Below are 25,556 nucleotides of genomic sequence, written 5' to 3'. Positions count from 1 at the left end.
CCAGGAAGGCAGGACAAGAAACAAGGGATGGAAACTAATCAAGGAGAGAAGCAACTTGGAATTAAGGAGAAATTTCCTAACAACATGGACAATGAACCAGAGATTTGACAACTACTTGTCTGAAATGATGTAGGGTCTGCTGCTTGAGCAGGGGGCTGGACTAGAAGACCTCCAAGGTCCCTTCCAGCTCGATTCTATCAGTCCTCTGAAAAGGATTGTGGCACCACTGTATTTTTGTGGCACCATGAGCAAAACACAAGCTTTGTTCCCAGCCCTCCAGCTGTTCTTGCTGGAAGCATCAACAGCAGCTGTTTGATGCAGGAAAGTCCCTTAGCAACATCTGGCAGGTCTCTTGAGCTTGGGATAATGCTAATTGCCAGCTTATTCCTGATAAGTTTGATTTACCGTATTTTCCAGAGTATAAGATGCACTTTTTCCACCCCCAAAAGTGGGTGGAAATGTCTGTACATCTTATACAGCGAGTGTTGCCAAAGCCACCAGCCCCCACCCCAGGACACAGTAACGGTCGTAAGTATGAATCAATCGCCAAGCGTCTGAACTTGAACCACACGATGATCGTTGGGAATGCTACAATCACGGGTGTACGTCAGTGCTGTTATAGGTTTGAACGGTCCCTAAATGCACAGCTGTAAGTCGAGGACTTCCTGGAGATGGGTTTTGCTGACACGCCCAGTTTTTTGCTTAACTATACAATGTCCGCCTTTAAATGGCCAAAGTGAAGCCGAGTTTTTTGCTTTGTTAAAAAAAGAAACAGAAACAGATCCGGTTTTGGTACTCTACGCGGGTTTTCTTTTATTTTTTTCTTCTCCTCCTTCACCAAAAAGCTACCTGAGATTGAGATGAGGGTGCAGCCGCCCCTATTTAAGGTACTACCATCGTGGGCGCCCTTCGATCATTTCCGGGCGCGGTCGTAATTAGCGGAGAACCAGTCGCACATTTCCTTCACCGCTGCAGGGGAGAGAGAAGACGACACGGAGGCAATGAAATCCAAAGAAGGGACAGAACCATATTTTCCCCTCCCTGAGCAGGAAAAGTTGAGGGGCAGCCTTCCGCAGGGGTGAATTTTTGGCTAATTTGGAATTTTGTCACGAGTTTTACAAGTGGGATTTGGGAAGACTCCAGCTGGAGAAAAATATGTTCTGATTTGCTGAATGGAATGGAAAAGAATGAATAAAATATGGGATAGAGTAGAGTAGAGTATGGAATGGAATGGAATAGAAATGGAATAGAAATTGGAATAGAAATTCAAATAGAATAGAAATTGGAATAGAATAGAAATTGGAATAGAGTATAATAGAATAGGGAAAGAATAGAATAGAAATTGGAGTAGAATAGGATAAAAATTGGAGTAGAGTAGAATAGAACAGAATATAGAATAGAATAGAATAGAATAGAATAGAATAGAATAGAATAGAATAGGAAAAGAATAGAATAGAATAGGAAAAGAATAGAATAGAATAGAAATTGGAATAGAACAGAACAATAAAACTTGCAATAGAAATTGGAATACAAATTGGAATACAATACAATACAATAAAATACAGAATGGAGTGGAGTAAAAGGGAAGAGAATAGAGGATGGATAGAGATATAGATGAGAGAGAGATGATTAGATAGATAGATAGATAGATAGATAGATAAGATGATAGATATAGATGATATAGGATTTTCCTGGTAATGTCAGCTTTGCACAATTGTACAGCCCGTTGTAACCAATGCACAAAGGAGGACTAGGCAGCCATGGACCAATGTGACATCCAATTGTAATTCTCAGGGCTGTTGTGTTTGGGTTGTCTTCAACATGATCGGGACACCTTCATTGGGTGAAGGAGATCCACTCCCAATTTGGCCAAATCTCCCAAGGCCTCATGACCCAAGAGGCCTCATCGGACGTGGTTATCTTACCTTGATTGAACGGTGTGAACTGGAAGTCAGGCAGATATTTCCTCAGCTTGGCGTTGCTGGCCGTTTTCTTGAACTGACCATCTGATTTGGATTCGTCAAACTCAAAGTAGGGGATGAGGTTAAAGAAAAGGACCCTAAGATCAATCTTAAGACAGATCATAGCTGGAACTTGAGCCGACAAGAGATTGAGGGGGCGGCTTTGTTGGCGTTGGAGGAAAATGGGGAAGGGCCTTTCAGGATTAGGACAGCTTGTAGTCAGGGAGGAACAGGAGACACAAGAGCTCAGGTGAGGAACAGGGACCATCCCCTCCTGATCCGAGAGCTTGGAGAGTGGAGAGAAGGCGAGAACAGTGCAGACTGAGCCAGCTACTCTGGAGAACGCCCCTCTTCACAAGGCACATCTGGGGAATGAGGCTTAAGGATACACTGTAGGGAGGGGCATTTTGTTTTTACCAAGGCTTCCTGAAACAGTAACAATCACACACTGTTCCCCAAAACCTTTGTTTTTATTTCAACGGCTGTGAATTATATGCATTCCCAGCCCGTAATGTGTCCCAAACAGTTGATGAATCGTCCAATAGAAGTTCTGCCACAGTCCTTCGGGATAAGGCTGATAAGCACCCACCTTTATCTCCCTTGAAATGCTGCCAATGACTAAATTGCCCATTAGCTGTACTACAAGGCTAAACGGAGCACAAAGTCGACACGGAGCTTCAGAGTTTAAACTGACCAGAACGAACAAAGTTGCTTCCTGCAAAGGCTCCTGTCCCTTTGCTCCTCCTTTATGTCTTATGGGAGAGGCCAATCATCTCCAAGCCTTACTCCCCAGTCGCTCCTTTTGTCTTAGCTGTTCTTGCCTTCTGGCAGCTCTGTGCAAGCACACACTGGCAACAGGCTCCCCCTGTTCCTCTGCCTCGCTGCTCTCAGATTCTGGAGGCTCCGGAGTTGGCACATAACTCTTGGTTGGCCCTGGCCCCATCTCTGTGTCGAACTCAGATCCCTCGTCCGAGCTCTCCCCAGACTCCTGGACTGGCCCATGTTCCTTCCCACTGTCCCACAGACCACAACACATTTGTCGGGGAAAAAACGCTGAGTCCCTGAAGTGTTGAGTGCCAATGTCTCAACTTTCCAAGGGTCCTTGCATTCTTTCTGGCTTTCTGGACTAATCACCTGGATCCTTTGCTTCCTGAACTCCTAGATTTGCCCTGCTGGATTTATTGCTGTGCAGCCTTGGCGTACACAGCATTGGGCTGGACTATTTGCAGCCAGAGTCTGCTTGAGATATGTGTAGGAATTAATCCTCACTTTCCTCTGGGACTTGCCAGAAATTTGGGAGCGTTTGGCAAAATTTGGAGCAATAAAGGGGCGGTTTGAACTGCCAGCTGCCTGTGTTATCTCTATGCCGCGCCCCAGGTCATCACAGGCAAGTTTGTAGGATTAAAAACTTCACCCAGATTTTTGGAAGGTGGGACTAGGTGGCCACCTTGCAGGGCTGTGGTTCATAGAGAGAACGGGAGCTTTTGGGAACATGTGACAGATGTCTACAGAAACAACTGACAACTTGTGTTTCCAAATCCTGAGAACTTGATGTGTGTCCCAAAGGTGCTATTTTTCAGGGGGCAATTGGATTTTCTGGTTTTTTTTCTTTAAAGAAGTTTTGTTTCTCCTCCAAGAAGCTTCTTCAGCTCTGCCTGGATGGTGGGGGATGGACGGATTGATGCTCCTTGCAGACAGCCGGTCATTTGCATCTTTTTAGAGAGTCATTGAGGCCACTTGGAGGTTTATCTGTGTCCTCTCAGGGTCACCTGAGTGATGATCCTGGTTTCTTTTTTTCCTTCTGGAAATCCATTCCTACCCCCACACCATTCCAAAGGTCTTCATCCCAAATTGTATAGCTAAAAGTCTATGGTGTCTATGGTGATTCTCGGCCATCCAGGTCCTAAAGGTGCTTTTTCACCTGGACTTTCTCGTTTTTTTCTTTAAAGATGTTTCACTTCTCATCCAAGAAGCTTCTTCAGCTCTGACTGGATGGTGAGGAATGGAAGGATTTATTCTTGCTGATTATGTTAGGGCCAAGAAGTGGCTGTTCTTGATCCATCCCAGAAACTCAAATTTGATGAGTCAGAACCAGAGTGGAGGTCTTCTAGTCCAGCCCCTCCGCTCAGACAGGAACCCTACAGCAGTGGTGGCTAACCTTTTGGGGTTCCTGTGTCAAAAATTGTGTTCACACTGGCATGCTTGGGCTGGCAAGAAGGCAATGCATGCCCCCCACGCCCTTTATGCATGTGCATGCAATCCCCACCCCCCTCCCCCGCTGCCCCCTTACCTGCACTACGCCTCACACCTGATTTTCGGCGGGTTTGAGGCCTTTTTCGGCCTCCCAAAGGCTTGAGGAAGGCTTCTGCAAGCTTTGCAGGCCGAAAACTAGCCCCGTTTCGTCACTTCCTGTTTTTCTGAAAATACCGGAAGTGACTAAACAGGGCTAGTTTTCGGCCTACAAAGCTTGTAGAAGCATGCAGAAGCCTTCTTGGATGAGAAGTGAAACATCTTCAAAGAACTTGGAGGTTTATCTGTGTCCTCAGGGTCAGCTGAGTAGCGCTCCTAATTTTTTAGTAATTGCAGACTACAAGAACCATTTGCACCACTCAGGTGACCCTGAGGACTCAGGCAAACCTCCAATTGGCCTCAACGACCCTCTCAAAGGATGCAAATGACCAGCTGGGTCTGCAAGGAGTATAAATCCTTCCCTTCCCCACCATCCAGGCAGAGCTGAAGAAGCTTCTTGGAGGAGAAGTGAAACATCTTCAAAGAAAAAAACAAGGAAGTCCAGTTGCCTCTTGGAAAAAAGCATCCGCAGGATATCTATGACTTGGATGACTGAGAATCTCCATAGACTTTCCATTGCTTAGCAATGGAAATTATGTCGTAAATCAAGGAGTATCCGTACTGTAGAAAGGACCTGAGATTTTGGTCTGCTCCTGTTAGGAATAACCATAGTTACCTAACGTTGTTTGGGTAAATAATATATAAACCATGATAACAAAGTTTAAATGTGTTTTTCACTTTAAACTCTAAATGATATAATTTGGGTGCGGTTGAGAAACTGCCATAAGAGGGAGCTAGAGAACCTGGATTGCTACTGGATTGATGGTTGATTGTTCTGCGTGTTCCCTGTTGCTGACGTCGAAGGAGGAAAGAGTTTTGAATGCTGCACATCTAATCTACTGTGAGAAGATATTTACTGGACTGATTTATGGATTGACATTGTAAGTTAACTGGTTTTTTTTGACACTGGATTTTTGCAATTGAACAATCTCCAGACTGAACTGACTGAACACTAGTAAATGATATTTGGACTGTTTGACCCTGCTAAACTCTTAATGGAATAAACTATTCAACTAAGACAGTGTATCCGTTTTTACTGAGTGTGTAAACTAAAAAAACGTTTTCTCTCATATTCGCCTGACTGCCTGACTGCTGTGCACATTCTGCTAGGATATATCCCTAACAGCTCCGATGCCTGGGGAATCATTGACAAAGGATACCAGGAGTTGTCCCTTGAAGTCCATGGCTTTCGCGATGCATTCAGCGGCTTCTCGTATGGACACCTCTTCTTCTTCTCCCACTGGGACAGAAGAAGCAGAATAAGACGGTGAGGCCACGTCCAGAGATGCCCCATCATTCCTTGGATCCATCCTGTCATTAGGCTGTCCACCGAGCTCCCTTTCCCTCAACCTCTCCTTGACATGGGAAGGAATGTGGGCTGGTCTTTGGGGTGGAATATGTGGGCTGGGTGGAGGGATCCCCGGTGCTCTCTGAGCTTGGCTGTTTACTTGCACACGTTTTATTACCCAAGTAGGTAACATCATCAGTGCTAAAAGGGAGTGAGCTTTGTGGACAGCAGCAGGAGGGGGGGAGGAGAAGGGAGGGAGGAGGAGGAGGAGGAGGAGGAATATGGAGTCCTGGATGATCTCTCAACTGTTTTCTTTCAGATGTTTCAGTACCCAACTAGGGAACATCATCAGTGCTGGAAAAGAGGGGTGTTTGCAGAAGGGATGAGGAGGAAGAAGAAGAAGAAGAGGGGGAGGAGTGGAGGGGGAGGAAGATAGAAGGAAGAGGTGGACAACTGTGGGGGTTTCTGGCGCTCTCTGAGCTTGGTTGTTTTCTTGCAGACGTTTTATTACCCAAGCAGGTAATGTCATCAGTGTTAGGAGAGAGTGTGGTGGGGACAGCAGCAGGAAAAAGAGGAAGAGGAGGAGAATATAAACAGAGGAGGAGGAGGAGGAGGAGGAGGAGGAGGAGGAGGAGGAGGAGGAGGAGGAGGAGGAGGAGACGACAGAAACTAAATAGAGAGCCACTCCTTATTAGCACTGATGATGTTACCTAGTTGGATAATGAAACGCCTGCAAGACAACAGCCAAGCTCAGAGACCACCAAGGACCTCACAGTGATTGTCCTCCTCCTCCTAGATTGTATGGTTGGGAGGAAGAGAGGTAACACAGCTCCTCCCATAGAAGTTCTCAGAGGACATCTTTGATAATGCAAACAGACTGCGTTAGTTTGGCAAGATTCTGTCTAGAGGTCAGGAACAATAAAGGAACTTGCTTAGAAACAACTCCGTGGGTCCTTCTTGGTTTTTGGAACCCGATAGTCTCCCTCTTTATTCTCCTTTACGTTCTTCTGAAACTTCCAAACTTGGGTGAGAAGCATTTAAGTAGATGCATCATCACAAACAATCGGATATTTTTTTTTTTTTTAAAAAAAGGATTTCAGATCCAAACTCCGGTGTTTGTGACGGACGGCACCTACCTGACAAGATGATGGGTTCTATTTCACTGTACTCCCTTAACACCCAAACAAACAGCCGAGCCAGGTCCTGAAAGACATTAAGAGAAGAAATTTGTAAGACAGATAGTCCTAGACCAGTGATCCCCAACCTTTTTTACGCCGCGGCCCGGTACCGGCATCAGCTGGGCGCCGCCCGGACCGGCATCAGCTGGGCGCCGCCATCTTTTTTGATGAAAAAGTGCTTCCGGTGACCTCACTGGAAGCACTTTTTCATCAAAGATAGCGGCATCACGCTCGGTGAGCTTTTCCGGGTAGAAATGGTTTCTACCGGAAAAGCTCACCGAAGCGCTGTGCCGCCATCTTTTGATGAAACGTGCTTCCGGTGAGCTTTCACCCGGAAAAGCTCACCAGAAGCGCTGCGCCGCCATCTTTTTGATGGAAGCGTGCTTCCGGTGAGCTTTCTACCCAGAAAAGCTCACCGGAAGCACTTTTTCATCAAAAAGATGGCGGCGCCCAGAAAGCCAGCGGCCCGGTAGGACTTGTTCCGCGGACCGGTACCGGTCCGCGGACCGGTGGTTGGGGACCCCTGTCCTAGACATACAAAATTTGTAATACAGATAGTCCTAGACATTCCTTAGTAACCATTCCAAGTTACGACCGACCTGAAAAAAGAGCACTTATGTCCCAGGTTCATATACAGCTGGGACCCCTCTGCACCCCTGTGATCAAAGTTCAGACAATTATAGCAACACAGATGAATTTACCGCTGTTCGCAGCCTCCTGTGATCACAATATCGTGTTTTACGATAGCTTTGAGGAAAACTGGCACCTACTACCGTGTTTCTCCAACAATACGGCCTCCCCCAATAGGAAGTCCCAGCATGCTTTATAGGCATAAAATCAAATTAAGCCCCTCCCCCCAAATTAAGGCCTATATTAAACATGCGAAATGGGAGGGAATGGCAGTGGGGGGCTGGCCGTTAGGAAGTACTTTTGTTGCATACCCGGATATGGTGCTGCCTGCGTTGACCTCGGCGTTGGTGGGGCACTTCGTATCGGGAGACCTTCCGCCGTTGCTTTCCCTTCTCCCCGTGCTGCCGTGGCGTTTAAAGAAACGCCACGGCGTTTGGCGCAGCCATGCGCGGCCAGCCAGGGCTCCTCTCTGCAACCGGAGCCCGGCGGAGACACTCGGCTTCAGGTGCTCCTGTCGTCGCCTTCCCTTCGCCTTCGAAGGCAAAGCCCGTTCTTTTAAAAACGATGTCCTACTACCGGTACGACAAAGACTCCCCTGCCCGAGAGGGCAGCCCAACCCCACGTGGGGAGGCGAATCTCCCGGGGCCGCAGCACAGGATCGGCCCACCCCGGGAGAAGCGCCCAGCCGCCATCCCTGCCTGGCTCCGGGCTGAGCGCGAAGAGCTTTGCCTGGGGCGCCCTGCGCAGCTGACAGGCGGGCCATCCTGCCCGGCGGCGGAGCTCTCACCAAGGCAGCGAGCGCCTCCCCGCCGGACCCTCTGCTCATCCCGCCAGAGCCGTGCGGGATGGGCAGAGCTGGGAAAGCGAGCCGTGGGTGCGCGCCCGCCTGCCAACCAAAAGAGCCGGGCCAACCTGAGCTTGGCTTCCTTCCCAAGTCCCTCAAAGCCCGAACCCGAAGGGCCCCTGGGAGAGGCTGCCCGAGGCAATGATAGCGACCACCCGTCCACAGACAGGGAGGCGAGGCGACAGCAGCACTGCTTCTCTGGCCGGCGGGTCCAGTGGAGAGAGCCTGAAGCCGCCCATCCTTTCCACCCTTCACCCAGCCCGTCCCTGTCCCCACGCATCTCCAAACGCGCCGGCAGCTCCAAACGCTGCAGCAGCATGGGCATCGGGCAGAGGCACTCACTCGGTGGGGCTCAGCTGGAGGAGGACGCGGCGCAGGCCGTTGCCTTGCCTCCTGTCCACAGATGGGTGGGCGCTATCACTGCCTCGGGCGGCCTCTCCCGGTGGCCCCCTTCGGGTTCGGGCTGGAGGGACTTGGGAAGGAAGCCAAGCTCGGGTCGGCCCGGCTCTTTTGCTTGGCAGGCAGGCGCGCACCCGTGGCTCGCTTTCCCAGCTCTGCCCAGCCTGCACAGCTCTGGCGGGATGAGCGGAGGGTCCGGCAGGGAGGCGCTCGCTGCCTTGGTGAGAGCTCCGCCGCTGGGCAGGAGGACCCGCCTGTCAGCTGCGCTGGCGCCCCAAGCGAAGCTCTTCGCGCTCTGCCCAGCACCAGGCAGGGATGGCGGCTGGGCGCTTCTCCCGGGGTGGGCCGATCCTGCGCTGCAGCCCCGGGAGATTCCCCTCCCCACGTGGGGTTGGGCTGTCCTCTCGGGCAGGGGAGTCTTTGTCGTACCGGTAGTAGGACGTCGTTTTTAAAAGAATGGGCTTTGCCTTCGAAGGCGAAGGGAAGGCGACGACAGGAGCACCTGAAGCTGAGTGTCTCCGCCAGGCTCCGGTTGCAGGGAGGAGCCCTGGCTGCCCACGCATGGCTGCGCCAAACGCCGTGGCGTTGCTTTAAATGCCATGGCAGCACGGGGAGAAGGGAAAGCAACAGTGGCGGAAGGTTTCCTGATATGAAGTGCCCCACCAACGCCGAGGTCAACATCCAAGCCATCACCACCCACCTGCCCGAGGATGCAAGGGGGGAATTAAGTCACCCCCGAAAAGACAGCCTAGCCATTTTTGGGGGTCAAAAAAAAAGGCCTGGCCTTATTTTGTGAGAAACACAGTACCAGTTTTCAGCAAAAACGCATCCATGGAAAAGCTTCACACTCGCCATCTTAGCTTAGCCACCGCAAAAAACAGCATTTAAATTGGGTCGGTCACATGACCGGCCTGTTTAAAACCCATTACAAACATACATGTACGAGGTGACCTAGCTGAGCCCGAGGGAGGGGAGTGAAATGTGTCATCAGTCATGAGTCCTTGCGCTCCTGGAAGAGATCTAAGCAGGGCTGGGTTTCAAAAATTTTAGCAAGGGGTTCTCTGCAGGGGTGGGATTCAAATTTCTTAACAACCAGTTCTGTGGGCATGGCCTAATTTGTGGGTGTGGCTTGGTGGTCATGTGACTGGGTGGGTGTGGCTTGGTGGTCATGTGTTGTAAATATTTGTGTAAATGTGTGTGTGTGTGTGTGTGTATGTTTTCTTAAGTTTTCGCGGTACTTACATGTATGGCATTCAGCTTTGTTCGGAGTATTTTCCACGTCATTGTAGTTGTGCTTTTAAAGTTGTAGCGACGTTTCGCAGAATCTCATCTGCCATCATCGCACAGAAGCCTGATGATGGCAGATGAGATTCTGCCAAACGCGCCTAACTTTAAAAGCACAACTACAATGACGTGGAAAATACCCGAACAAAGCTGAATGCCATACATACATACATACATACATATATATATTTCTTTTTGTAGATTTTCACGGGTACAGGTATGTAAGTCTAGGTGTGTTCGGGTATTTTCCCATGTAAGATTAAGAGTATCTTGGTGACGTTTCGGCGAGGTACCGCTCACCATCCTCAGGCTGGTGCTTTCTGCTTTGTGCCAGTACAATCTGCTTGAAACATATGATGGATGGTTGCAGGAACTGGGCCTGGCTAGTCTACTGAAGAGAAGGACCAGGGGAGACAGGAGAGCATCTTCCAATATTTGAGGGGCTGCCCCAGAGAGGAGGAGGAAGGGGTCAAGCTATTCTCCAAAGCACCCGAAGGCCAGACAAGGAATAATGGATGGAAACTGGACAAGGAGAGATTCAACCTGGAAATAAGGAGAAACTTTCTGACAGTGAGAGCAATCAACCCAGGAAACAGAAGTTGCCTTCGGAAGTTGTGGGAGCTTCTTCACTGGAGGCTTTTAAGGGGAGATTTGACTGCCATCTGTCAGAAATGGGGAAGGGTCTCCTGCTTGGGTGGGGGGTTGGACTAGATGACCTACAACAGGGGTCTCAAACTCAATTTACCTGGGGGCCGCTGGAGGCAGAGTCTGGTTGAGGCTGGGCCGCATAAGGGATTCCACAAAAAACGTTGTTAAAAAAATATCCTCAAATGTCATCAACAGTTAATGATTTCTCCAATACATGAACTGTCCTGAACACATGAATGGAACATTGAATGAAGATCATGAACAGTTCCTCAGAACATGGCTTCTCCAGCTTACTCCTTGCTGCCAGAGACTTGACAACGCTTCCTCTCACATATCTGAGCCACATTTGGCTTGAGAGAGGCGGCACTTGAGACCCTCAGTTATGGCTTGAAGATGATCTGGACCTGTTCTTGGACTTGTTAAAGTTCAGGGTGGAGAAGAAGCCACGACGAGGAACGGTGGGCGGGACTTCCTTCAGAGGTCCATTCCCCCTGCGGGCCGCACTAATATTATACTTTCATATCACGGTGGGGGCCACAGGATATTGTCCTGCGGGCCGCAAATTGGCCGCCGGGCCGCGAGTTTTAGACCCCTGACCTACAAGGTCCCTTCCACCTCTGATTCTCAGTTAACTCATAAAATATCTCTCTGGTCTTTTTAGAGTTGCCAACAGTTGCCATTATACCTTGTCTGGCCTTCGGGTGCTTTGGAGAATAGCTTGACCCCTTCCTCCTCCTCTCTGGGGCAGCCCCTCAAATATTGGAAGGCTGCTCTCCTGTCTCCCCTGGTCCTTCTCTTCTCTAGACTAGCCAGGCCCAGGTCCTGCAACCGTCCATCGTACGTTTATCTTTATACCCATTTAAACTCCCAATTTCCCAGGCGCTTGTCAACACGTCAGTAATGGAGAGCCTCCATTAGTCATTGGTGGGAGGAGAAGCTGTACCTCAAACTTTTGTGGGACCCTTTAAAGCCACGTTTCGCACTGGTCACCCCCAGACTGAACATACTTGAGCTTCTCCCTCCTTTCCTTGACATGCAGTGTGGTGATTAGGCTTACCAGAGAGTAAATGAACTGCCTCCGAGGTTTTCCCGTGCCCCAGACGGTGACATTGGTGCCGTTTTCTGGAGGAAAAGCACGGAGAAATTTGGCCGTTAGATACATCATCTCCTGCCTTCCTCGATTCTCCCTACAAGAAATTTCCACCTTTGCAGGTCATTTCCATAAACCTCCTTGGAGGTGTGATTTTATTTTCTCACTAGTGCGATGCCTATGCTTCGCTACGAAACTATGTGGTTGGGCTTAGTTTTGGGGGAGGAAAATAAGGAGAAAATATTTCTGCCTCTGCCTACCAGCATCCATCGGTATTCATCTGGCTAGTGTCCTGTCAGTGTGTGAGAGAGTTGAGGGCTGTTTGGAAATTGAAGCAGTATTTGCTGTGCGAGCAAGGAGACAGCAAGGAGCCTGGGCGTGGCTTAGCTCAACTGTTCTGTACTAAAGCTGCTTGCTAAACTGAAACCGAAACTCCTCTCCTCTGCTTGTGTTTTGCATTTGGAGCAGATTTCTTTTCAGAAGGGGAGGGGGAGTAGAACTCCTTAGCCTCAGAGCGTGTTAATAATAATAATAATAATAATATAAGAAATGCTCTGATGGTCATTTGGAAAAATCTTTTCTTAGTGAGCCCCTAAAAGCCAAGAGGAACACACGGGCCAAATTTCAAGTTTGTAGGCTTTACGGTTCTGGAGATTTTGCGATGATGTGTGAGTTGCATTTTGCTTTTATATAGATAGATTTAGCACAACTAGTCCTCAACTTACGACATTCCTTTTAGTGACCGTTCTAAGTTTCAGTGGCGCTGAAAAATGCAACTTATGAACTTTCCTGCCACAGTGATGAAGTAAATTAATCACCCCAATTGTTAAATTTTTCACATGGTTGTTAAGTGAATCTGGCTTCCACATGGCTGGTCAGAACGAGCCGAAAGGGGATCATGTGACTCCGGGACATTGTGACCGTCATAAATATGAGTCAGCTGCCAAGCCTCTGGATTTTGATCATGTGATCATGGGGATGCTGCAAAGGTCATTAAGTGCTGCTGTAACTGCAAGTGGTCACTAAACAAGTGGTTGTAAGTTGAGAACTACCTGTAAATAAATAAAATAATAAAATAAAATAAATAGTAACATAAGATAATAGTATAAATAAAATGTAATAAAATAAACTAATTAAAATAGAATTAAAATAAAATAAATAGTAACATAAGATAATAATATAAATAAAATATAATAATTAAATAAAAGAATTAAATATAAATAAAATATAATAATAAAATAAGATAATTAAAATAGAATTAAAATAAAATAAATAAAATAAAATAATAACATAAAATAAATAGAAACATAAGATAATATAAATAAAATATAATAATAAAATAAACTAATTAAAATAGAATTAAAATAAATAAAATAAAATAATAAAATAAAATAAATCGTAACAAGATAATATATATAAAATATAATTAAATAAAAGAATTAAAATAATATAAATAAAATATAATAATAAAATAAACTAATTAAAATAGAATTAAAATAATATAAATAAAATAATAAAATAAAATAAATAGAAACATAAGATAATAATATAAATAAAATATAATAATAAAGCAAAATAATTAAAATAGAATTAAAATAAAATAAATAAAATAAAATAATAAAATAAAATAAAATAAATCGTAACAATATAAATAAAATATAATAATTAAATAAAAGAATTAAAATAATTAAAATAATAAAATAAATTATAATAATTAAATAATTAAAATAGAATTAAAATAATATAAATAAAATAATAAAATAAAATAAATAGAAACATAAGATAATAATATAAATAAAATATAATAATAAAATAAAAGAATTAAAATAGAATTAAAATAAAAGAATTAAAATAGAATTAAAATAAAATAAATAAAATAAATAATAAAATAAAATAAAATAAAATAAAATAAAATAAATAAATAAAATAAAATAAAATAATAAAATAAATAAAATAATAATGATAAAATAAAAATAAAGATAAAGATAAAAATAAAACAATAACATAAAGTAAAACAAAACGAAATGAAACCAGTCACAAGTCATTTTTCTTTCAGTGCTGCTGTAACTCTTGACCGTCGCTAAGCGAAGGGCTGTAAGCCCAGAACTAACCACCTGTATTTCTGAGAGGTCTTGTTTCTCTCCTCCAGCCCCCCCCGCCAGAGCCCCCCTGGAAGGCTGGGCCCTTCTAGGGACAGCAGAGAGGGGTCGCTCTCCCCCTGCCCCAATTCCAAAGCCTGCATATAGCCCAACTTGGCCTCCGAGAGCGCAAGGAGGCCTTTGGCAGCGTCTGTGTCAGCTTCGGCCCCGACGGGAGCAGAGGGGAGGGCTCAGCGCTTAAGCCGGGCTGCTCGCTCAGACAGAGCGTCCGCCAGGACCCCCGTCTGCACCAGCCACGTCTCCAAGGCAGCCACTGATTTATTGATGATTCTTGATTGCCCGAAGGGGGAGGAGGGAGGAAGACAGACGGAGCCAGGAATCTTGGAGAGCTGCTCTCTTCGGATCGATCGCTTTCCTTCCCTTAAGCCGCAGAGGTGGTGGGGAATGCCCCGGGAGCCCCTCTGTTAAAAGGCACCCCCTCCCCTGCCACGTCTCCCGTTCAGCCAAATCGCAGGAGCTCTCTGTTTATTTATTTTTCTTTATTGCCTGAGCAGGGGTTGGACTAGAAGGCCTCCAAGGGCCCTTCCCACTCAGTTATTCTGTTATTATTCTGCAATTCCCTCAACACTGTCTAACTATTTACAAAGTCTGCACTACTATCGCTATTAACCTTCTCATCCCTCCTTATCACCCATCATCTCCTCCCACTTGTGACTGTATGGCTGTAACTTTGTCACTTGTCTCCTTACGATTTATATTGACTGTTTCCTAGTAGGATTTGATTGCTTATTGTACCCTATGACTATTATTAAGTATTGTACCTTGTGATTCTTGACTCTTGACGAATGTATCTTTTCTTTTATGTACACTGAAAGCATATGCACCAAGACAAATTCCTTCTGTGTCCAATCACACTTGGCCAATAAACAATATTCTATTCTATTCTATTCTATTCTATTCTGTTCTATTCTATTCTATTCTATTCTATTCTATTTCTATTTCTATTTCTATTTCTATTCTTTCCTTATTCTATTCCATTCTATTCTTCTATTCTCTTCCTAATTCTTATTTCTATTCTACTCCATTCCAATCCATTCCATTCTGTATTTTATTATTCCATTCCATTCCATTCCATTCCATTCAATTCCATTCTATTCTATTCTTTCCTTATTCTATTCCATTCTTCTCTTCTCTTCTCTTCTCTCCTCCTCTCCTCTCCTCTCCTCTCCTCTTCCTAATTCTTATTTCTATTCTACTCCACTCCATTCCATTCTGTATTTTATTATTCCATTCCATTCTATTCTATTCTTCTCTTATTATTCTTTTCTCTTCTTCTCTTTGTCTCTTCTGTTCTCTTCTTCTCTTTATAGAGCACTGCACACCAGAACAATTAGACACAAGAACAGTTTTTCCCCAACGCCATCACTCTGCTAAACAAATAATTCCCTCAACACTGTCCAACTATTTACAAAGTCTGCACTATTACTATTCATCTTCTCCTCACTCCTTATCGCCCATCCTCTTCCACTTGTGACTGTATCACTGTAACTTTGTCACTTTTATCCTAACAATTTTTATTGACTGTTTCCTAGTATCATTTGATTGCTTATTGTACCCTATGACTATCATTAAGTGTTGCACCTGATGACTCTTGACGAATGTCTTTCTTTTATGTGCACTGAGAGCATTTGCACCAAGACAAATCCCTTGTGTGTCCAATCACACTTGGACAATAAAGAATTCTACTCTATTCTATTCTATTATTATTTTTATTGGCATCTCACCTTTTTTACAAATAACTCAATGTGGCGAACATAGCCAACACACCTTCCTTTTGCTATTTTTGCCAAAAACGACAACCCCGTTAGGTGGGTTGGGGTGAGAGAGAAAAAGAGAGAGACTGGCTTAAAGTCACCCAATTAGTTTTCATGCTGAAGGAGTGACTAGAACTCAGAATTTCCCGCTGATTGGCTCAAAGTCACCCGGCAGGTTTTCATGCCTAAGATGGAACTAGAACTCACAGTCACCTGGTGATTGGCCCAAAGTCACCTTGATGGCTTCCATGCCTAAGGCAGGACTAGAACTCACTGTCTCCTGGTGACTGGCCCAGAGTCTCCATAGCCATCTTTCAGGCTTAAAGTGGGACTAAAACTCACCACCTCCTGGGTTTTACCTCTGAGCTTGAACCACTACATGAAACTGACTGTCACAAATTATTTTGTGTTCGAGGGTTAGGACAAGGGACGCTCGCCCCCCCCACCCCATCCCCCCACCTGTCACTCACTCTTGGCCAGGTACACTTTGTGGATCAGGCCCGGCAGGACGTGGCCGTTCTCGATGCTGAAGTTGTCGTGGGGCCCGAAGATGTTCGTGGGGATGGCAGCCGTGAAGTGGCAGCCGTGCTGTTCGAAGTATGCCCTGGGAGAAGAAAAGGAATTGGGTGTCAACTCCTAAGATATTTCTCTGGTCTTTTTAGAGTGGCCATAACAGAAAGGGAGGGGGAGCAGTGTGGCAGCTTGCAAACCGAACGCGCATTCCATAAATGTTTTCAAAGATAGTAACTAGGTCACTGAAGTTTCTGCTGTGCAAAATTCTAACTGGAGAGCACGATTGATGACTCTGGGCTATGGAGGTGTCCCATTGGAGAATATGAATTACGATACACGCAGGGGGTGGAGGGAAAACCAGGGTCAAGGTTGACAGTGAATGATGTGCCTCAGAGTCAGCTACACCCAGGCAGTGCCGGCATGTTAACTCCCAATAAATCCTTTTGAAGTTTTGGAAGTTTGGCTCAAGAGTCAGGATTCAAATGGGGGCAACTGCGGGAATCCTGACAACTTCATTGTATTAGTTCTTTTATGCCAATCCTGATGTTATTCAAATATACTTAATATCACCTTCATTCAACTTCTACTTTCCTTTCTTTTTCTTACATCATCTTATTATTAAAGAAGTGTATTCCATTATTTTCCCCTTCTCCGATTCCATCCCAGTTCTAACTTTCAGTTATGCCACTACAATTTCCTGACCGGTCCTAGAACTCTTAGGGGATGATCAGGATTACCTGTTCTGCACATCGATCATTCTTTTGGCGTACGCATACCCGAAGTTGGAGCTGTGCGGAGGGCCGTTGTGAATCTGGAAGGGAAATTTTTGCACGTTAGGAAGCCCAAGCGACACGCGGAAGTTCTGAAAATGGAGCATTCCGGTTCTCCTCTGAAGGCCACCTCTGGGCAGGACATAGAGAGCTCCAGGTTCCAGCAGAAAGACCAAAGATGATGGAGAAGAGTGAGACCTGGGCCAAACTCCAAATTTAGGGTTAGAAGGAACATGGGAGAAAGAAATTAGACTTAGAATAACTTGGTTGTCACTTTAAATGCACATTAAGCGGCATGCATTGACATGAAGTTTTGTTGCACGCAGCTCTCCAAGGGTCACCACTTCCAATAGATGCTATATGAACGTGACAAAAATATAAACAAACAAATAAATAAAAAAATTAGGCATATACCTGCATATATTCTATGACACAGAGAAACATTAAGGGTCGTTTAGAGCAGGGCGTCTCTATCTCAGCAACTTTAAGATAGGTGGACTTCAATTCCCAGAATTCCCCAGCCAGCCCTTCAAATCCCAGAATTCCCCTGCTTCGCTGGGGGATTCTGGGACTTGAGGTCCACCTGTCTTAAAGTTGCTGAGATCAAGAAAAACTGCCCTAGAGATACATCTAAAAAGGATACGGTTCCAGCCGACTCTGCCCCCAGAATAACAAAGACTGGGAAAGGGTCTTGGAGGTCATCTAGTCCAGGGGTCGCCAACTGGTGGGCTGCGGTCCACGAGAAAATTTTGGTGGTCTGCAGAGAAATGGTCACCCCAGAGCACCCCCACAAAAGCAATTAATCTTCTTCCCAACCATCAGCTGTTCTGCTGTGCCGGGAGATTTAGATTAGCTAGAAAGCAGGAAATTGTTGGATTTCTTGCTTTCTAACTAATCCAAAAGCAGAGCTGAGCCTGAAGCTTCTATTCAGTGCAGACTCGGGTAGCCGATGGCAGAAAGATAGATCTCTGAGTGAATCTGTGCTTCTGTGAGCAACTCAATCTGCCTGCCTACTTTGCCTGATTTGGGGTAAAATTTGCTCTTTTTTTAAATAAAAAAAAATCAATATTTCCATAAATATTTATAATATTTACATACCAGCCATGTCCAGCCAGTCACATGACCACCAAGCCACACCCACAAATTAGGGCCATGCCCACAGAACCGGTTAAGAAATTTGAATCCCACCCTGCCTGTGTGTGTGTGTGTGTTTGTGTGAGGGAGGGAGGGAGAGAGAGAGAGAAAGAGAGAGAGGGAGGGAGGGAGGGAGGTTAGATAAGATCTCTCTCTCTCTCTCTCTCTCTCTCTCTCTCTCTCTCTCTCTCTCTCTCCCACCAATGTCAGCAAGCCACCGTCAGTCAAAATTCATATTAGTGGTCCCCGGGATTTAAAATTATGAGTTTGGTGGTCCCTGAGGTCCAAAGGTTTGGCGACCCCTGTTCTAGTCCAACCTCTTGTTCCGGCTCAATACCATCCTGGCTGCCCACTCTCTTCTGGAAAAGCTCTAGCGATGGAGCAGCCACAACTTCCGGAGGCAAGTCGTTACACTAATTAACAGAGAAACAGATTTGGAAGGGACTATGGAGGTCCTCTAGTCCAACCCCCTGCTCTGGCTCTATACCACTTCAGCCAAATGGTGAGAAATAGGAGAAGAAAAACTCCCATATATCTTGGTTGCTTGCAACTCATAATATCCCACAGCACGTCTCCAGGGGATGAAAATCTGAACGTTTCAGACTTACAACCACTGCAGCATCCCTATGGTCAACCAGCTCATATTTATGATGGCCGTAGTGCCCCGGGGACGTACGTATCCCCTTTTGCGACCTTCTGACAAGCCAAGTCAACGGGGGAAGCAAGATTAATTTAACAACCGCATCCCTACCTTTAAAAACTGCAGCGATTCACTTAACGACCGGGGAAAAGAAAGGTGGTAAAATGGGGGGCAAGACTCACTGAAGAACTGCCTCACTTAGCAATGGAAATATCAGGCTCCACGGTGGCTGTAAGCCGGGGACTACCTGTAAATGGAGAAAAGGGGATTTGATTTATCGCCCTTACCATGGTCTCATCAATAGGGTAGGTGGTCTTGTCTGGAAATATGCAGGTGGATAAGCAGGAAACAGCTTTCTGGACGCCGGATTCGAATGCTGCTTGCAAGACATTGTCGTTGATGTGGATGTTCTTCCTCTGAGGACACACAAAGGGGGAAGAGGCCCACAATTAAGTGTTGCAAAATGTTATCAAGGCTGAATGTCAACTCATAAATTAGGTCTATGGTCTTTTTTAGAGTCGCCAACGGAAAGGGAAGATACTTTGCTTATTTTGAAGACATTTTGCTTATTTCGCATCCAAGAAGCTTCTTCAGCTCTGACTGGATGGTGTGGAAGGGAAGGATTTATACTCCTTGCAGACCCAGCTGGTCATTTGCATCCTGCAAACGAACAAAGTTGCTTCCTGCAAAGGCTCCTGTCCCTTTGCTCCTCCTTCAGGTCTTATGGGAGGGGCCAATCACCTCCAAGCCTTATTCCTGAGTCGCCCCTTTTGTCTTAACTGTTTTTGCCTTCTGGCAGCTCTGCGCATGTGCGCACTGGGAACAGGCTCCCCCTGCTCCTCTGCCTCGCTGATGTCAGATTCTGGAGGCTCCGGAATCTGGTATATAACTCCCAGATGGCCCTGGCTCCATCTCTGTATCGGACGCATGACCATCGTCCGAGTCCTCCTCCCCAGATTCCAGGACTGGCCCATGTTCTTCTCCACCGTCCGATTCTGCTGCCAGCTCTGCAGGCAGCCTGCGGACCACACAGGAGTTTTGAAGCGTCTGCTTTTCATTCTTCTCCTCGTCCACCATTTTCTGACAGGCAAAAAAAAATTCAGCCCCGGAAATGGATAAAACTAAACCCAAAAAAGAATTGCTCTTTATGCACGCCGTAAATTATGCAGCTCGCTGGAAGGAACAGCTCAAATGTTATCTCCGTCACACAGGTCCACTGCTGATTATTCCATGCCTCTCTCCTTGCCAGGACGATTTGTTTAGCCTTCCATAAATTTTAAAAAAAGTATAGGAGAACGATCAGCGTTCAAAGAAAGGGATTTTGCAGAACTAACAAGGGCTGACGGGCTCCACAGCTTCTCGGCAGCTCAGATTTTCTTGAAGCAATTACTTACCCAAATTGGGGCAGGAATGGAACTCCCATCATCCCCAGCCAGCAGAAATCTGCTGCTCAGGGACTGGGGTTTTGTGGTCTGCTGCAATAGGAAGAAGCTAGTTCTCGACTTACAACAATTCGAAGTTACGACGGCACTCAAACAGGCTCATTTTCACACTTACGACGGTTGCAGCACCTTTATAGTCAAAATTCAGACGCTTGGCAATAGACTCGTGTTTACGACGGTGAAATGCAGGCCTCAAATGTGGTTGTAGTTTGTTGCCAGTAGGAGGAAACGGCAGACTGAACGCCTCCGAAAATGTGGACAAGACGTGGAGACTAGAATCGTGATTGGGTGGGGTTTCGCGGGGGCTTCTCTGGAGAAAGGGGAAGACTAAGAGTCTATGGAGAGTCTCAGTCTTCCGGGTCATGGTTGTCCCAAAGGTACTTTTTCAGGAGGCAACTGGACTTGTATTTTTCTTTGAAGACACAGATAAACCTCCAAGTGGCCTCAATGGCTCTCTAAAAAGATGCAATGACCAGCTGTCTGCAAGGAATATAAATCCTTCCGTTCCCCACCATCCAATCAGAGCCGAAGAAGCTTCTTGGACGAGAAGCGAAACGTCTTCAAAAGAAAAAGCAGAAAGTCCAGTTGCCCCTTGAAAAAAGCACCTCTGGGACAACTGAAGATATCAATAAACTTCCAGGTGGCCTCAAAGACCCTCTAAAAAGGATGCAAATGACCAGCTGTCTGCAAGGAGTATCAATCCTTCCCTTCCCCACCCATCCTGTCAGAACTGAAGAAGCTTCTTGGATGAGGAGAGAAACGTCTTCAAAGAAAAAAACAAGAAAGTCCAGTTGCCTCTTGGAGAAAAAAAATAAAGCACCTTTGGGAGAAGACTAAGAGATTGTCTGCATGTGCTCCGGGCGGCTGTTCCCCCAAGAGGAAAACCACGGGGCTTAAAGGATTCACAAGCCGGCACCTTGTGAGTAAGTTCGGCTAGGAGTTGAGGAGGGCATCGCACTCGCAATCTCAACCAAGTTTTTTAAAGACAGGATGCTGGTTAACCTGGTCCACAGGGGGTCAAAAAAGTTGCGATAACGGCCATGACTATGAGATTGAAAGTTTTTTTGGGGAGGGAAGGGCAGAGCTTCCAAAAGTCAAGCAGTCATAGTCAATATCTTGTTTTTTTTAAAAAAATATTTCCTGAAGATACCCTCTTGATGGTATTTAATTGATGTGAATTACAATTAAAGTCAGCCACCCAGGAGGAGATGGGACAGAGAAAAGGCAAGAAGCCCGGATAACTGTCCTCCAGAGGTCTCAAAGAGGACTTTTTAAAAAAGGAGGGATTTTCATCCAGAGAGTTCCTAAAAAAATATAAATGCAAGCAAAGAACAAGCAAATATGTCACCTATCAGATTCAACCTTTTTAGGTTGAGCAAATTCATCAGACTCCCATTCCAGTTCCATCTTTTTGGAAGTTTTCTTTTGCAGAATAATTTTTAAATGTAGTAGGTAGGTAGGTAGGAAGGATTGAAGGAAGGAAGGAAGGAGGAAGGAAAGAAGGAAGAAGAAGGAAAGAAGGGAGGAAGGGAAGGAAAGGAGGGAGGGAGGGAGGAAGAAGGAAGGGATGAAGGAGGTGGAAGGAAGAAGGAAGAAAGGAAGGAAGAAGGAAGGGAGGGAGGACAGGAAGGGAGGGAGGCACATAAAAAGAAGGAAAAAGGAGGGAGAGAAGGGAGGGATAAATATAAAAAGAAGGAAAAAGAAAGAGAAGGAAGGAATATAAAAACAAAGAAAAAGAAAGAAGGAAAGAAGGGAGGGAGGGAGGGAGGAAGGAAGGAGGGAAGGAATAGAAAAAAATGAAGAAAGGAACAAAGAAAGAAAGAAAGAAAGAAAGAAAGAAAGAAAGAAAGAAAGAAAGGAGGGAGGGAGGGAGGGAGGGAGGGAGGGAGGGAGGGAAGGAAGGAAGGAAGGAAGATAAAAATCAGCTTCCCATGGTTTTCCTTTGCTGATCAATTGTACAATAATATAACGAGGGAGCCTGTCATATTAACGCCTGTTTTGTCATTGTACTGAATGAAAAGAAGCTGTTTGGTTCTGGATTTAGACCAAAACCTGGTTCTTCCAAGCAAAGATGGTTTGGGAGCATGGAGTGTTACATGAACCAAGCCAAGGGCCTTCCTGGGGGGGACAAGGGGTGGGTACCGGTGCCCGGTCCAGGATCCCTGCCCACCTGCCTTGCAAAACCACCCCCACATTTTGTTTTGGCCCAAACCTGAAACAACCATGGTTTATCTTGTGTTGACTTTGCTTATCTGTGTTCCTGGTGTCTTCCCAATCGTGTTGAGTTATTGCTGTGCCTTCAACATCTGGAATTCTTGCTCCTGCCCTGCCAAACTAAAATTACCTCATTTTGCCTTGATTGTGGACTTATAGTTGCAGTTTGTGTTGACCATGTTTTGGACTTGATTCTCTGCAGCCACAGGCTGTTCCTGGGAGAATTTTTTCTCCAGCCAGAAGGTTAACCTGGACACGGGGGGGCAAAGTTGGAGCTAATAAAGGGACTTCAACTGATTATCTGACTGTGTTGCCTTTGTGCCACGCCCCTTTGGGTCATCACATCAACTCTGAAGAAAGAAATAAGACATTTCCTGACAGGGTGGACAATGAACCAGTGGAATGACCTGCCTCCAGAAGTTGTGCAGAAGTTATCTGACCGTGTTGCCTTTGGGTGCCACACCCCCCGGGTCATCACGCCCTCTTGCAGTGATCTTTCCTGGGTCATTTCTTCCGTTTGGAAAGAGTCCAGGGATTAGGGATGAAAGCAGGTTGTTTCCTTTCGGTCAAAAACCCCCAGCCAGTCAGAAATGGCCGGGCCAAAACCTCCGGTAGCTTATTTGGGGTTCTCTGTTTAAGGAGAGCTGTTTGGGTCCACGCTGTCCTCACCCAGAATTCCAGGTTGTGGTTGAGGTTCCTGAAGAGCCCCCCGACTGTGGCCGCCAGGTGGATGACGTGGGTGGGCTTGTGTTTCTCGAAGAGGGCCGAGGTCTCCGCAGCATTTCTGGAGGAGGGAAGGGAAGAGAGGATGGAGGGCAGAGGACACACATTCCCAAGATCATGGAGCCGACTCCTCGTCCCCACGCACTCACGTTAAGTCAGCCTCTTTGGAGGACACAAATATCCACTTCTCGTCCGGCCGCTGTTCTCCGTCGGCAATCACCTTCTGAATGGCCTTTCCCACCAGGCCGGAGCCTCCGGTCACCAGGATCCGTTTCTGCTTTTCTGGCTCAGCCATCAATACGAGTTCTGCACAGAGGAGATAGGTAGGTAGGTAGGTAGGTAGGAAAGTAGATAGATATGTTAGAGATGATAGATAGATGAGAGATATATAGATGATTTCTAGACAGACAGACATACAGACAGACAGACACATAGATAAATAGATAGATAGATAGATAGATAGATAGACAGACAGACAGACAGAGAGACAGACAGACAGACAGACAGACAGACATATATATATATATAATACAGAGAGAGAGAGAGAGAGAGAGACAGACAGACAGACAGACAGACATATAGAGATAGATGATAGATAGATAGATAGATAGATAGATAGATAGATAGATAGATAGATAGATAGATAGATAGATAGATAGACAGACAAGACAGACAGACAAGACAGACAGACAGACAGACAGACAATAGGTAGGTAGGTAGGTAGGTAGAGATGATAGAGATGATAGATAAAAGATAGGTAGGTAGGTAGAGATGATAGAGATGAAAGAGATGATAGATAGATGGTATGTAGGTAGGTAGGTAGAGGTGATTTATAGAGAGAGAGAGAGATACATACGATAGATAGACAGACAGACAGATAGATGATAGGTAGGTAGGTAGAGATGATAGAAATGATAGATGATGGATAGGTAGGTAGGTAGGTAGGTAGAGATGAAAGAGATGATAGAGATAAAAGAGATGATAGATAGATGGTAGGTAGGTAGATAGAAGTGATTTATAGTTAGAGAGAGAGATACAGATACATACAGTAGATAGGTAGATAGGTAGGTAGATAGATAGATAGACAGACAGATGAGGGAGGGAGGGAGATTTTTAAAAGGGGGTTCAGTTTTGGGGATCTTCTGCCCTCAATCGATGGCTCCATAGGATTAAATCAAGCCAAGACCAATCATCATTAAGCCATTGCCCAAAAGGCAGGTTGGTCTTCAGCAGACGCTGGCTAAGAAGAAACCAGAATGGAAGTTTCTTTCTAAACCAAGGTTGCACAGCTGCTTCTGATGGGGTGGAGGAGTGGAGGTAACCAGCCCCTCCTAGCGCTCTGGGCATGTTCAATTATCCTTCTAACCAGGAGATCAAATGGGTGGGTGGGGGGGCATTGGGAAGGGAGGGGGGGGTCACGAAAGGGCGAATTTCCCCCCCAACACCCTCAAGGAACCCTGGTTTACAGAACTCACACCAACCACCGAGTCACCAGCCAGCCTAACCCCGATTGTTCAAGTGCAGGAATCATTTCTAACCCCTAATTTTGCTCCTGGCAACAGTTAAGCAACCCCCTCCCTGCGCCCCTCCCCCCCAAATACCCCCCTCTTTCTTTCATTGCATTTTAATCCCTTCTGACCAAGGGAAGAGCGGGAAGCTCTCCCTGCCTCCCGATTGCTCCTGCACAACGACCCTGCAAGGTAGACCACCCACCCACGCTTACGCCTCAAAGGCATCAGGATCTGGGGGTGGGAGGGAGGGAGGGGGGGGTTCAGAAACAGCTTTCCCCACCTTTTTTTTCCCAACAGCCCGACCCCAGCCTCCCCCTTCCCCACCAGCCCTCCATCCAGACGACCACCTTTGCCTAACACGTAACTCTTTTTGAGTTCCCAGGACCGCGGCGGAGCCCTTCGCTTTCCTTCGCAGATTTCCTTGTCTCGATCAACCGCTTCCTGGTCCACGTGGACTTCACCTCCCGGCATGCCTCGGCCGGGCGACGCTTTGATGGGACTTCTGGGAGTTGAAGTCCGCAGCCCGGGCATCGTTTATTCTTTCTGTGATTTGCATGTTTTTTGTCTTCTCCGGCGCGGACCCGCAGGGGGAGTTTTGGGGAGGGGGTTTCTCCAGGGATTTGCAAAGGCGACCCTGACTGGGAGGGCAGGTGGGGGGGCTGGGGGGGGTTGCAGATTCCAGGGATGAATGGGGGAGGGGCGGCGTTTTGCTGGCTGAGGAATCCTGGGAGTTGAAGTCCACTTGCCTTAAAGTGGCCAAGGTTGGCTGAGGCATTCTGGGAGTTGGAGTCCACAACCCAAAGTTGCCTCTCCAAGCCTCCCGCCTGGCTACAGGTAGTCCTTGACTTACAACAGTTTGTTTAGTGACCGCCCAAGGAGCTGCTGATACAGTTCTACAGAGCAGGGGTCTCCAGCCTTGGTAACTTGAAGCCTGGCGGACTTCAACCCCCAGAATTCCCCAACCAGCTTTGCTTTGGGAGTTGAAGTCCGCCAGGCTTCAAGTTACCAAGGTTGGAGGCCCCTGC

The 25,556-nt window shown here is 46.3% G+C and overlaps 1 protein-coding gene across 2 annotated transcripts; it reads right to left on the bottom strand.

Annotated features, from left to right (window-relative positions):
* Positions 1-787: 787 nt before the first annotated feature.
* On the bottom strand, positions 788-24,974 carry GFUS (GDP-L-fucose synthase). 2 transcript variants are annotated; one of them, XM_026687725.2, is made up of 11 exons: positions 24,879-24,974; positions 23,170-23,326; positions 22,967-23,081; positions 18,929-19,057; positions 16,835-16,908; positions 16,055-16,188; positions 11,639-11,703; positions 6,735-6,801; positions 5,471-5,550; positions 1,926-2,025; positions 788-969 (listed from the first exon to the last, which is right to left on the bottom strand). In XM_026687725.2, the coding sequence occupies exons 2-11, from the start codon at positions 23,313-23,315 to the stop codon at positions 914-916; spliced, it is 966 nt and encodes a 321-aa protein (XP_026543510.2). In that variant the 5' UTR covers positions 23,316-23,326; positions 24,879-24,974; the 3' UTR covers positions 788-913. The 2 variants fall into 2 exon arrangements, with proteins under 2 accessions (XP_026543510.2, XP_026543508.2); XM_026687723.2 differs by having other exon boundaries at positions 24,897-24,974.
* Between the last annotated feature and the right edge of the window lie 582 nt (positions 24,975-25,556).

This window comes from Notechis scutatus, chromosome 3 (assembly GCF_049901735.1).
Source record: "Notechis scutatus isolate UNSWTSFEM ecotype Mainland chromosome 3, rNotScu1.2, whole genome shotgun sequence".
NCBI lineage: Eukaryota > Metazoa > Chordata > Lepidosauria > Squamata > Elapidae > Notechis > Notechis scutatus.
This window is presented reverse-complemented; position numbering and strand designations above follow the sequence as displayed.

What these genes read in the sequence shown, in the direction of transcription:
- GFUS (XM_026687725.2), bottom strand. Translation starts at nt 23,315, where the DNA reads ATGGCTGAGCCAGAAAAGCAGAAACGGATCCTGGTGACCGGAGGCTCC. An exon ending in ACCCTATTGATGAGACCATG is followed by an intron (nt 16,909 to 18,928) that starts GTAAGGGCGATA and finishes TTTCCCTTCCAG; the next exon opens with ATTCACAACGGCCCTCCGCA. An exon ending in ATGATCGATGTGCAGAACAG is followed by an intron (nt 16,189 to 16,834) that starts GTAATCCTGATC and finishes TTCTTCTCCCAG; the next exon opens with GGCATACTTCGAACAGCACG.